The sequence below is a fragment of the Strix uralensis genome, chromosome 8, assembly GCF_047716275.1.
Source record: "Strix uralensis isolate ZFMK-TIS-50842 chromosome 8, bStrUra1, whole genome shotgun sequence".
In the NCBI taxonomy this organism is placed as follows: domain Eukaryota; kingdom Metazoa; phylum Chordata; class Aves; order Strigiformes; family Strigidae; genus Strix; species Strix uralensis.
In genome coordinates this window covers 31,654,536-31,668,294 of record NC_133979.1, presented here as the reverse complement: position 1 = coordinate 31,668,294, position 13,759 = coordinate 31,654,536, and the positions used below count along the sequence as shown (strand labels likewise).

General features: G+C 52.4%; 1 protein-coding gene across 2 annotated transcripts in view; it reads right to left on the bottom strand.

Annotated features, from left to right (window-relative positions):
* ASTN1 (astrotactin 1) overlaps positions 1-13,759 on the bottom strand; it is a 57,016-nt gene that overhangs the window by 23,736 nt on the left and 19,521 nt on the right. For both annotated transcript variants that reach the window (XM_074877019.1, XM_074877020.1), the window contains exons 2-8: positions 12,061-12,248; positions 8,593-8,986; positions 7,617-7,763; positions 7,056-7,163; positions 5,833-5,982; positions 5,141-5,308; positions 4,851-4,935 (exon numbers count right to left, since the gene is read on the bottom strand). In XM_074877019.1, the coding sequence (XP_074733120.1) occupies positions 4,851-4,935; positions 5,141-5,308; positions 5,833-5,982; positions 7,056-7,163; positions 7,617-7,763; positions 8,593-8,986; positions 12,061-12,248 (1,240 nt within the window). The remainder of the gene's footprint in view (positions 1-4,850; positions 4,936-5,140; positions 5,309-5,832; positions 5,983-7,055; positions 7,164-7,616; positions 7,764-8,592; positions 8,987-12,060; positions 12,249-13,759) is intronic.

The window sequence follows — 13,759 nt, the reverse complement described above, 5'->3', positions numbered from 1 at the left end:
CTTGGGGGTTTCCACCCAGCGAGTGGCATGAGGATGGCCATGCCAAACCCCATTATGGCACCAAAGCACCAGCTCCAAGTCTGCTGGGAGCAAGTGGTGAGGACAAAGGTGCTCACCACATCCCTTCACTGCCAGCTCAGGAATTCAAGCCCACGGTGAACAGCCTAGAAGCACCCCCACAGCACCTGCACCCCTCTGGCAGCCCCAGGACCCACTCCCCACGATGACCAAAATGGGGACCCATGATGACCCAACACCACCCTGATGGGGAGTGAGCAGACACCAGATGTGACACGAGCACCAAGCTGCCAACTTCTCCCACCGGTGATGCCCATCCCGGCTCCTCCTCGACTTTGCTTTGCTTCGCAATGGCTTTGCTCAGGCTTCAGCTGCCGATGCTTCTCCTCTTCCCACCTCCCCACCCCCTGCCATCCCTTCCAAGCAGCTCTTTATTAAAAATGCTAATGCAGGCACTTTCTCCCTGGGCTGCCCGTAAATCTGCAAGGAGAATGGGGCGGGAGGAGGAGGCGGATGGGTGGTTTGGTGAAAGGATCTGAAAGAAAGAGGAGCTTTTTATCTGGCCGTCCTTCAAGCTCGCAAAGCCGAGGCACACAGCAGGGGATGGAGAGAGGCAGAGGGGGAAAAAAAAGATAGAGAAAGGGGTGGAAAAAAATGAGAAAAAGAGTAAAAAATACTTTAAGCAGGAAAAGTGTCACTTCAGCATGTCCCCAGCTCCTCTGTGGGGTGGGGAGTGGATGGTGCATGGGGATGGGATAAGAAGCACAGCCAGGGAGGGGGATAACTGTGTGCAGGAGAGAAGAGGCATCACAGGGAGGGGAGGTGGGTGCACAGGGCACAGGCTGTTGCTCTAATTTGGGTCCCGTGTTAGAAAAAACGGTTGCAAGGCTGTGGGGTGGAGAAAAGGGTAAATTGCCCTGCGTGGGAGGGGGGTTGAGGTGGCCCCTGCCTGCCAACTGCTAGAAGAGGATGAGAGTGCCCAGCCAGACGCATTCGCCAAATTGCTTTTAACTGGCCTAAAACCTCCCCATGCCGGGGTGAAGCCCATTACAAGTCAAAAGGGCACATTGATAAAGACCCTTTAAATGCAGACCATCTTAAATCTCATTGGGGTGTCCGAAAACGGTACCCAGGCAAGAACAGCACGTGGGGACGGGAAAGCCACAGGCCATTGCGTGGCTGAGATGAAGAGGTACAAATGCGAGCAGGTTACAGTTTATTAACTAAAGGCAGAATGAGCTTATCTGACTTTTGGTCGAGTCATACCACGAAGTACCCGCAGGAATGTGGTTTGATGAGCAAAGATGAGGCAGGGTTGGTTGAATTGCTGGAAACTGCATCCTACCCAGGAAATGTTAGAGTAAGAGCCGAAAAGCAGCTAATTAGCAATCCATATCAAAGTGGGAAGACAGACTGTGAACACACAAACAGCACCAGCCAGATTTGTTTAAAACAGCTGAAGAGCAGCACAAAAAAAAGCAGCTGATCAAATGTATCTGCTATCCATGATCAAAAAGAATTTTCTTTTTTAAAAACTGATGAAGATTTACGGACCGGATGCGTTGGTAAAAGATGTACCACAGAGGCACGGATCTCAGCATGGTACCCAAAATACACACAACACACAAAGCCTCACTGCCATCGCCAATAAAGTTCAAAGATGAGCTCACCCTCCTGAGCAAAATTAGATGCTGCTGAATGAACAGACACCAAGTCAACCTGTAATCACTGTAAATAAAAACAAACCAATGGCAAGCCTATCTAAACCAAAGGGCTGAAATGAGTTTTCAGATAAAAACACCACCCTAGGAAAACAAAGGTCATAGCCAGGCCACGTTGATCCCAAGAGCATTGAGGCATTTGGCAGAGTCCCCAGGTCCTGCTTTGCTGACTTGCCCTGTGCTAAGAGATGATGCTGCCTTCTCTGGGGACTGACTTGCCGCCTGGTTTGTGCTACCCACAGCTGCAGCACATCGCTCCAATATTGGAGGAGTTAGGAGCATATTAGACAAACAATGGTCAGAAACAATTCAGGCACAGTTGATCTCGCCTTGGGATCAGGGGAGAGAGTAGAGGATTTGAAGACATCTCTTTCAGGTGAATCTGTGGGCAACCTTGTTAGGCTAGAGCTGGGAGCGAGCTGATGAGTTCAACCAAAAGACAACTTGGCCTGGCAGCAAAACCTCCACCCCAAAAAAATGTAAATACCAGGTTAAAGTTACAAGTTATTCAGTTAAACAGGCTCTGACAAGATGGTTCTGCTGGACCAAAGAGAGTTCATCACAGTCATGGCCACGTGGAGGCCAAGGGTTTGCAGGGGACACCTTGGACAGGAAGAAGAGACCTCCACCACCACAAGCCCTTGCAGGCAGAGCTGCACCAAGCAGCACCTGAACATCAGGAACAGATCATAGCACAGAAAAAAAAATCCTCATTAAATATCAAGCTGGCCTTGGCATCACAATCCTTAGTGTGGACACGCTTTCAAGAGCCCCTATAAATAGTGGAAGCCGCAGGCAGGGATGGTTAAGTGTGGTTAAGTGTGGTTTCAGCTGCTACGATTTTTTGAAACAAAAATCTGACAAGTTCAAGGAAGAAACACAAAATTACCCCGGTTTCAAACAGCTCAAGAGAGGAGTTCTTAAAGGGTGGTGCTGAAAAAGCCCCAACACTGCAATGTCGGAGCTTTCTCGAGAGCCCAGAGAAGGGCAGAAGGACTTTGATGGCCCCACCATGATCTAGGGCTATGTTGCACCTTGGGGAAAAAGAGATCTGCTGGGTTTCTCTGCCCCAAACAGAAAAGTATGTTGGAAATGCTGTGTATAATTTGTTATAGGCAACTTTGGTATATAAGAAGAGACCTGAGACAACATGTATCCTGGTCAGGTATGAACAGTGTTGCAGGAGGAAAGGCAAAGGCTCAAACATGAGCTCCCATGGGGTCATCCGGATGGAGCTGGGTCTGAAAAGGGGCCCCAAGTCCCCTGGAGGAATGGAGTGGGTCCAGAGCACCTTTCAGTTTGGCATTGCTGACACAAAACTCGAGTCCGGAGCTGCAAACAGGTCCAGAGGGCTGCAGGAATGGATTTGTCCTTCCTGCCCTTGACTTCTCTCCTGCTTGTTACCTCCTATATTTTTTCCCAATTCACCTGAAAGTAGCTTTTTCTCCACTTTCCTTTTAGACAATGGAGCAGCTAGATCTGGAAAAAGTTAAAGAGTAATATTCATGGGAGGAAAAGTGTGAAGCTGCAGTCCCATGCCCAGGAGCAAAGGAAAAGTAGAGGGGAAGGAAACAAATGCTTCCCCACCTGTGCTTATCCATTTTTACCACCTGCCTCCATGGACAAAGCCTTCTTTTTGCAAGGTGGTGGGTCCAGCACACTGCTGGTAGCTCTGACCGAGGCACAGGCTGGAACCAAAGTCATGCATGGTCATGGGTGGCCATGGGCTCTTTCCAACCCCCTGTGAGACACTCCTAAACCCAACACATCCCAAAATGGGAAAGTCCCTGGCAGAGCGAATACTCCCTCCCATGCCTCAGTCCCCATCACTCAATGCTTCTTATTAGATGGGCACAGAGGACCTGGGGACATCCCTGTCGGACACTTGTCCCCTGGGGAGAACAGGGCAGGGAGCTGTATTTCTGCCTGTATTTTCCCACCCCAGCAGTGGTACCCCACAGTGGTCTGGGGACCCGGACCACACCACTCAGCACATCCCCAGCACGAGGCCACCTGTCTCATGAGCATCGCCCTGTCCCCAGCCTGGCTCAAGGCACCCACAACAACGGCCGCCCTTGTCTCCCACAGCCAGTGCTCCGCACTGGATTTAACTGCTAAATTGCTTTTAAAATGAGAAACCACAAAGAGCGGGTTGGAGACAAAGCAGCGGTGCTCTCCCCAGGCCCCAGTTCAAAGGGACACAGCCAGGGCTGGCCAGCACTGGCAGCCTCCTGCGGCTGCCATCCTCCAGCACAGCAGCACGGTGGGGGTGCCGCCAAGCCCAGCCTTTGATGATTTTCTCTTCCTGCTGTGAAGACTAATGACTTCAGAGAGAGCGTCCTGGCACGCACAGGGCTGCCTGCCGCAGATCCGGCTGTGGCACAGTGAGACGAGGGCAGGAAAAAAGAGGTGCCAGTGCATGTGGGGCTTCTGGTTTTAGGGGTGTCTTGGCTTTCTGCACACTACCTCCAGCCATTCCTGGAAGTTCCCATCTGCACGTCAGAGACCCATGAGTGTTAAGGACCAGATGGAGTATCCCCCAAGGGTCACAGAGAGATGGAAACATTTGGGATACCCCACCAAATTGCTGCCAAAACATCAGAAAGATTTCCCTTTGCACTTCCAGGGGTGTAAAGCTGTGGAGTAGAGGGCAACTGATCTGTTCCCTCAGGCCATGGCATCAAAGCTTCTAATTTGCCCAATTTTCAATGGAGTGTCCCCATCCCGCAGACTCCCTCCTCTGCTGGGGACCACAGCCCAACCCTCTGATGTCTCACACACCCAAACCAAAAGCCCTATGAGGTGCAGGATGCCAAGGAGAGTGCCTGCAAGGGGAAGAGGAGCAGCCTCAATCTTCTCCAGGCTGTGTTTACTCTGAAACCTAGCAATGGTCTCTTCTACATCATCTCTGATTATTTCAAAGAATAGAAAACCTCACTTCCCACAGACCTGCTGCAGAGCCCAGCCATGTGCTGACCTTACAATTCACCAAGATGCCTCTAACTCTTTCACCCAAGAGGATTTGCCACATCCCTACTACGCTGCTGTTGAAGCCCAGCAGCTCGTGCAAGGACAGTCCAAGCTTGGGCATGGTGTGACAGGCACACTCACCCCTGGTTTGTTCCCCACTCATTCCGGATGCAGAGGTGCTTATGCACAGGGTCCTTCATGTAACCTTCGTAGCAGAGACACTCACCTATGGAGAGAGGAGGGGACATGAGGGACATGGAAGGGCAAGGCTTTCCAGGTACTTCCCTGCCGAACCCAGCCTGCAGCCACCCCGGGCACCCAGCAACTCCATTCTCACACGTGGATCAAGGCGAGAAAGCATCTTCCCACCAAACTTGGGTTGAGCAGGCAGAGGTGAGCTCCCAACCCACCCCAACTGCCTGACCACCTACCAGTCTCAGGGTCGCACTGATGCTCGCAGGGGTCAAGGAGGCGCCGGGCGCAGAGGTCCAGGGCCCAGGGCCCGCTGGAGTTTTGCTGGGAGAAGAGGACGACCTGCGCCGGGTTCAGCCAGTCACTGGCATCCAGCTGGCTCCCCTCCAGCAGGATGAACCGGCTCCCTGCCACCGAGAGGGCAGTCAGTGGTGATGACCTACTGCTGTCCCTTCCATCCCATGATGGTCCCCTGCATCCCATAATGGACTTCTACATCCTGTGATGGTCCCCTCCATCTTGTGATGATCTCATCCATCCTCTCCATCCCAAGACAGTGGCCTTTGCCCCACAACAGCCCCCTCTGTTCCATAATGAATCCCTCTGTCCTGTGCCCATCCCATCTGCCCTATGATGGCCTCCTCCAACCCATGCCTGTCTCCTCTATCCCATGACAGCTCCCTCCATCTTGTGCCTGTCCCCTCCATCCCACAATGACCACCTCCATCCCATACCCATCCCCTCCAACCCATGCCTGTCCCCTCCATCCCACAATGGTCTTCTCGGTCCTGTGTCCATCCCTTCCATCCTGCACCCATCTCCTGTGTTCCGCACTGGCTGTGCATCTGTCCTCTCCATCATTCCCTCCTCCCCTCCATTACAGCTTACAGAATGGGGCAGTAGGGGGTGAGTAAAACTGTGAGGTGCTCACCGTCAGCGATGAGGTGCTCAGGGACATGGAGGGTGATCTTGACGACAAGGGGGCAGCTCATGTGGGATGAGCACACCAGGCTGATGACACAGCTCGTCACACTGATGAGGGTCAGCGTGGTCTTGTTCACAGGACTCCGGGGGGACCCCACTGCAAAACGTGAAATCACAGTCAAACCTGAGACCTGGGAGACTCAGAAAGACCTTGGGGTGCAGCCAGGGGATCTTGGGGTGCAGAGACCCTTCCCAGCCCCCTGGAAATCCAGCATTAATCCAGTCAAGCAGAGTCACTTTGGATTTTCAAAAGCATAAAGCAGCCTTTGTCACAGGACACTCCCTCTCAGCTACTGCAGCTGGGGTCTCCCCAAGCCCCCGCAGCCTGGGCTCTCCCCCACCCCTGCACTGCATCATGCCAAGACCTTTGCAGCAGCAGGACTTTAAAGCAGAGCAGAGATATATTGAGGAGAAGTAAAGTAAATGCAATATCCCTTTTTTTCCCCTCCTCCTTCTTCTTGGCACTTCTCTCAGGTTAATTTTGTCATAACAACAGCCTCCTGGATGTCTTTGAAAAAGCACCAGAGAGTCCTAACTGCCCAGCACATGCAGGTCTTTGGCTTTTAATCTCTCAGCTGAAGAAGCTGAGCAGAAAAAGCTGGCTGGGGGCTGAGCTATCCCCTGCAGAGACAAAGCCTGAACCAGCCTCCCAGTACCCAGCATGGGCACTGGGAGTGAAGGACATGGCTCCCAGTTCCACCACTACCGAAAAAACAAGGCACCATCTAGCAAACAAGGCTCAGCGAGGGAAAACAGACACAAACTCTCCTCCATGGAGGAGAAAACCTCCCAAAGGGATGGTACAGGGCAGTGGAGTGAGGCTCCTGCCTGGGGACCAAGCCTGTCCCCATCCTCTGCTGCACATACAGCTCGTACATGCACCGGAGCTCACGGGCCAGCCTTTGAAGCGTGTTACTCATTAATACACACCAGAGCCTGGCAGAAGCCTCCAGCAAAAAATCAGAATACATTTCATCCTCTGCTGAGAAACTCCACCGGAGAGCAGTGGCAACCTGCTGCGAGAGCAGGGACCGGTGCCTGCCTACGGCAGCCCAGATCACCCCTGGGTTTCCATCTTTTGCAAATGGAAAGTCTCCGAACCCGGAGAGGCAACAGCAAACAAGGCAAGAGGGGTCACGGCTTGTCACCCACCTCTGCAGCCACACCCACCTCGGCTGCGCCTCCGGCTCCGTGACGGGTCCGTGTAGAAGGTCAGCTGGGGATCAGTGTCTGCCTCCGTCCCCGAGTCCCCCTCAGGGTTTAGAAACGCTGAGCCGGCTGCAGGGGACATCAAGTGTGGTCACAGCAGGGCTGGCACCATGCCACTCCAAGCTGCCACATCCTACATCACCCCTTCAGGGCAAGCCTTGCCTTGAAGACCAGGAGCCCTGTCTGCCGGGTGCAGCAGGGACAGCATCTTTTCCCCTTCCCATCACACAGATTCGTGCCCCTGCCACGGCTCCCATTACCTTGCAACTTTTCCCCATATCCGTGCCAGTATCATATAATATTTACTGTGGCTAACACCCTCTGCATCTTTGCAACCAACCAACCCAACATCATTTGCATCCTTGCAGACACCAATTTTTCTGCTTCTCCCCATCCAAACCCTCCTTTCCACGTTTCTTGCCCAATGTTGGCCCTGTTTCTCCATCCCAGAAGAGGGTGAGTTGCTGGATCATGGGTGGGTGAAAGCCCAGAGCACACCATCCACCCCAGGGATCCCCCTACCTCGCGCTTTGTTGTTGATGCGCTTGCGCTGGCTGCTGGAGGTGTGGGACAGCAGCGTGGCCTGCTGGTGGTTTGAGTCCACGGGGCTGGTGGCAATGATGTTGTCCTTGTACTTGTTCATCAGGGACAGCTTGGCGTTATCGCTCCCTGAGTGGGAAGAATTTAAGGCAAAATCTTTCAGGGATAAAGATTTAAAAAAAGGAGGGAGGCGAGAAAGAGAGAGATTTTTCCTTGGATCCATCTCCAGCATCTGCATGAGGCAACCAGGATGCCATGGCCAATGGGCCCAGCTGCCCTCAGTGCACCCTCATGAGCTCCTCAAAGCCTGATGGGGACCGGCACTTCCACCAAGCTAGCCAAAAGCTGAGATTTAACATTCAGCTTCTCAGGGTACTTCTGCATATCCACGTCTCTAAAGAAAACCCCTGGAGAGCTTTAGAAACCACACCATGGTCTTCCCAAACCATGTCTCAGTTGAGAATGCTCCAGTTGGATGGCTCAGCTGGTAATAAGGCCAACAAGCATGTGTGTTACAAGCCTCAGAGAATCCCTGCTGGTGATCAGAAGACAGTGTTAACTCTGAATCATACTGATGACAAGTATAATTTTGCTACTAAAAACCTCAGCTGAAGAAGACATGAGAAATCCTGGGATACAGAAGGGAATTTTGTGGGTCACCTTGGGGTAGCTTGAAGGGGACACCATTCTGGCTCTCCATCAGGCCACAGGAACCCTTCCCCTCAGAGCTCCACTCTGCATTGTCCTAGCCACGTTCCACTCAGCAGGGACTGCTCTCAACTGGATGCAAGGTCTCCCAGCAATGGAAGCACTTTCAGAGTGCCACCAACATCTCACATGCAACAAAAGCCCAGAGAAACGGGGAAAATGCTCAAGGGAAAACTTGTGTATGGAACAATGGAGAGAAGACGAGTTGGAAAGGACCCAGCTCAGCCCATGCCCCCTGTCCCATCCCCACCTGGCGTGAGGTCCATGCTGGCCTTCTCATTGCAGCCCTGCAGCGAGTCCAGGGTGCGGGTGACCTGGCTGGCGAAGTCTTCCCCACCGTTCATGCACTCGCGCTGGAGATGGTGCCGCAGGTCGGTGATGTCATACTCGTAGCCATCCAAGATGGGGGTCTCACGGATGCTGAGTGTCCCGCTGGAGTTGTGCCCCTGTACACGGGCATTGCGCAGGCTCTCCCGCCCGTGGCCCCCGATCAGCACCGAGGGGATGTAGTGGATCTCGTTGGCCGCCTCGGCGCTGGCACTCTTCTGGGGCTGCGGCACGCGGCGCCGCTTGCACCACCGCCGGCGGGTGTAGAGGATCATCACCAGGCAGAGGATGGAGAGCAACAGGGCGATCATCCCTCCCTGCAGGCACAAACACGAGCAGGGCTCAGCTGGGGACCAGGGCCAGCCACTCCCTGCCCAGGGATGCAAACACCCCAGGGATGCTCTGGAGTGGCCAAAGCAAAGGCAATGGTGAGAGGAGCCCGGTCACACCGACAAGAAGGTGCTGGCCCAGAGAGTGCCCAGCATTGGCCGAGCGCTCCCCCTGAAGCCTGCCTTGAGCTGGACCAGCTTTGAAGTCACTACCGAGGCATGAAAAAGCAGCATTTAAAGCAGAGCGTGTTTTGTTTCGCTCTCCTGTAACATGTCTTTGAAAGCAGAGATCAGATTTATTCCAGGCAAATGCTCCTACAGGCAACTATTTCTGACCCATTTCCAACCAGTTTCAGTGCTGTCACTCTCAATCTTGGGAGATTTTCCCAGGGCATCCTGCAGAAATTGCAGCACAGATTAAAGGAGATCAAGGCTCAAGACAGCCAGATGACTGAAGTGTTGTTTGGGGAATGCCTGGGGGGAAAAGACTGAATAAGCTCCTGTTCTGCAGGGATGGACCCCCGAAACTGCACCCAGCCCTGTCACCTCACCACCATCCCCAAGGCCAGCCTTCTGCAGGACATCGTCACTGCACACAGATAGAGGCGGCAAGATGAAAGCCCAAGCTGGCCCTTTACACCCGGTCCGCCAATAATTTTTTTTAAATTATATTATTATTATTATTTTTATTTTTATTTTTAAAAAGCATGCAGAGCCAGCTAACAGCTTCATGTCCACCCACGGGTCTGGTCCTCCTCCTCTCTTCTACGTAATAGGTGATCTTGATAAAATAAAATAATAGTAATAATCTGCTCCATTAGGATAAAACATTAAGGGAATTATTAAATGAAAAGCGGGAGAGGCAGCTGGAAAAGGATCTTTAATGGTCATTACGGTTTAACACTCTTTCATTCCCAGGATAATGGAGCTGCAGTGCACCCTCCCAGTCTCCTTCCAAACTTTCTTTAAAAAAAAGAAAGAAAAAACAAAGAAACTTCAGTGATTAAGGACACAAGCAGTCCAGGATAGGAGGAGGGGCTGGCTGTCACACGGCATCTCTTTGGCCAGGAGCCTGCGTCTGGGAGGACGGGAAATCTCTCGCTGGGGCTGAAAATTGGCACTGGATTCATGCCTGGCCATGATCATACTGAGTTTTTTAGTGGTAAAAATCAGGGCCCAGTTCTCTAACATGTTCAAATCCTTTTGAGATCCATAAATAAGTGGGGACTATCCCCATCCCCACCAGAGATGGGCTCCCATGTCATGGCTTTCCATCGCCCTGGGGAAGGGTCCATCTGCAGGTGAGGCAACAAGCAGGTGGGAGTAATAGCCGGGGCATTGCCGGCTTTCCTTTGCTGCCTTCCATACACACATTAAATCCCCCAAACACCAGGGAGCTCTGCCATACGCCTGTGCCGGTAAACAAGGGAGACCAAGTGGGAGCTTGAGTCAGGTGGACGCCTTTGTTTAGGACTGCAGCTATGGGTTCTCAAAAAAGACCTAATTGAAACTGAATTTCTTCTGCCCTGATAGTATGAGAGGTCAAACTATCCCTGGGGGAAAGTAGCCTGTGGCCACTTGAGATTTGAGGGGCTCCGAAGGGAGGATGAAAACCAGCACTGGAGTCCCCTCCACTCACTGCTTGTTGGAGGGAGTCAGAGCACCACCTCAGACCCCCAGTTCCTCTTCACAGGAGCACAGAAACCCCGTTCTGCCTTCACCCCTCTGACCCGGCACTCATACAATGGCTGCGAGAGGAGCCCTGTGCTGGACGGGCGCAGGAGGGCTTCCCACACGGTCCACGTGCGGACTGTTGTCACGATGGATACAGCCCCTCGCTCACACTTCTTCTCTTGGCAACCACAGGGGAAAGAAAGAAATTCAGCCTTGAAAACTCCACGTGATCCCGACTCCTGGCACAAAAGCAAACGTCTATTTGTCAGGGTGTAAGGATGCCACTGGAGTGGAGCTGAGAGTGATGGGGAAGAAGGGGGGGAGGGAGGATTCAGTCTGTATTTACACATTTTGGTATGAGAGCAATGAGTTGCAGACATCAGCTTGATAATAAGCCTTCTTTCAGGTACTCCTGTTTCAATCTTGGGATTCAGCGGTACCCAAAAAGACCAAGATCACAGTGGCAGAGCAGGGCCAGCCTCTCCCTCTCAGGAGCAGCTGGGAACAGACAATAAAAAAAAGATAACGGTGCAAAATGTTTGTGGGGGTGGCTTTGCCAGTGATTATTTTTTTTCCTCGAGACTAATCAAGCACAAATGATGGAGGAGAAACCTGGCCTGGGGCTGCAATCTGGAAGAACTATTGTCACTCTCATTAGGGTAGGCACCATTAAACAGCCTGTTTGCAGCCTCGGCAACACATTGTCTCTGGCTAATTATCTTCCAGGGGCACAAAAATTGTCGGATTCTTCAAATTTTTTCCAACGTAACAAAAAAACCCCTAACCAACAAATCACAGGTCCATGTCCAACACACAGATCTCTGTCTCGCCCTCCTCTCTCTGCCATCAAAACCTCATCCCTGCATACTCGGAGGGAGGAGGAGAGCTGTGCAGCCTCTGTGCATGGGATGCTCTTGCTTACTGCACGCTGTGAAACCACGGCCACGGGGCTGCCACGCTGATAAAAGTGGCGGTGACAGTGCCCAGTGGCACCGTGACACCGGCCACGCGCCAGAGCAGCGGGCGCCGGGCACCATCCATTGGGCAAAGGGCTCCTGACAAAGTTAATGTGAATTAGCCTCGGGTTAAGGGGGTTGAGAGCTTCAAAGTCCAGCAGCACCCCGGGGATAAAGGTACCCCTGCAAACATATTTGCAAAGCGATGCAAACTAAGGGAGAGGTTTAAAGCAGCCCGATGTTAAAGCATCCCGCATGCAGCATCGTTTGGAGAGGTGCCCGGAGCATCTTAACCAGCCCCTGAAGGTGGGCTCAGTTCCTCCTCCTAGGGCAGCTGAAGCCAGATGGGGAAAAACATGGCTTTTCAAAAGCCCCTATATATTCTACAGGCTTCTGGACACGTAAAGGGGGGGCTGCCTTCCCATCACATACCATGACGGAGATATGAAGGATCCTCAGCTCCTCCTCTGCCGACTCGGTCTGGGGCTCATCTGTGGGGTCAAAGCCGGGCAGATTGGGGGCCCCATCTTGGTGGTGGATGTGGAAGAGCAACGTGCCATTCTCCAGCCACTGCTGCCGCCAGCGCACCAGTGGGATGTCATCCGTGTTGCCTGAGATCTCTGCAAAAGCAAAGCCAGTCACATGGGAAGGTCACATGGAGGAGGGGAGTGATGGGTGACATTCGCCTCTTCCCAGAAAATGAGTGGAGGGACCAAGGGACACACACACCAGGCTCCCCGTGGTCACCTCCTGCCAGCACCAGAGCTGTCCCTACACAACCCACAGATCCTGTAGGCTGTCCCTACACAGCCTGAAAGGTTAAAGAGGAGTAAAATCGTATTTCTGGGTAAAATACAGATGTGAGCCCCTCCAAAAATCCAGGTGTCATGCAGGGACAGACAGCATCTCCAGACCAGAGCCAGGGAGCCAGGCAGCATCCTTCCGGCCCTAATTTGGACGGGCTTCACCCACATGCTTCATGTTAAACACAGCTCCAGCCATGGGGAGCAGAGGATATAGGACAATGTCTCAGTGGCACTAATGAGATCACTGGGACCACATCACAAATTATTGCAGATTTCCCATCCTTTCTGAATGGAGAAATGTGCACATGGCTGCGATCACACCTGCGGCTTTGGCTCTGACTGAGGTGCATTCAGAGGTTTTCAGTCTTCAACCATTTTTTACAGCTCCCCACACAGGACTCAGCCCTGAGATCTGCAGACATACCTGCACCTTCTGCCCAAACGCCCTGACTTTCCCTAAGTACCTTTAACCTCAGGGTTTGGGAGCAGGGGGACAGATGGACAGAGCTGGGCTGAGGAATGACAGCAGCAGAGGACACCCAAGAAGGAGGAGCAGCTGAGGACGGGGACACGACATGTGCTGCAATACACTAAATGCCAAATCAAACCAAATTCACCTGGCTGACTCCAAAATTTCAGGGACATAAAAGGGAGGGTGGCACCGGCACATCCCTAGGAGAGGTGGGCACTGTTTAAACCACCACCTCCATCTCAGACCAGATCACCTTGATCTCAGCCATCACCTAGAGCCTGCCATTCGCCTGTTAGTTATTTTTCCTGAAAACATAAGCTTTAATTGCATTTGTGGGAATGACCATTACAAACATGATGAGCTTCCCAGCGAGAGGCAGCTTTCCCTCCTGTCTCTGCCCCACGGGAAGGGTCCAGCCAGACCCGTCCACTTCATCCCATTTGTAGCCGTGCATTTTGATGGCAGTGGGAAAGAGCCCAGCTCGCTTTGCAAATTGTCATCTTTATTTTGCTTGTTTCATGCTGCCTTCAAATGAAAACTGGAATTCAATTACAGTGCCGAAAAACAACATTTTAAATTCACTGTTAATTAATTTCATTAGGCTGCCTTAAGTGAGCTAGCTACCGGGGGGGGGGGGGGGGGGGAGGGAATCTGCATCAGGAACTAGGTTCATCCTCCCAAACTGATTTGATTAATCAAAAGAAACATTAGCCGCAGTGAGCGAATTGGCAGATTGTTTCTGCTCAGCACGGGCCATATTTCTGGTAGTAATCAGTGCGCTTCGAGTGTCCCAAGCAGAGAGATGCTGAGATCTCCTCAATGCCACCGGGAAGCAAAACCTAAAGGAGTTAAA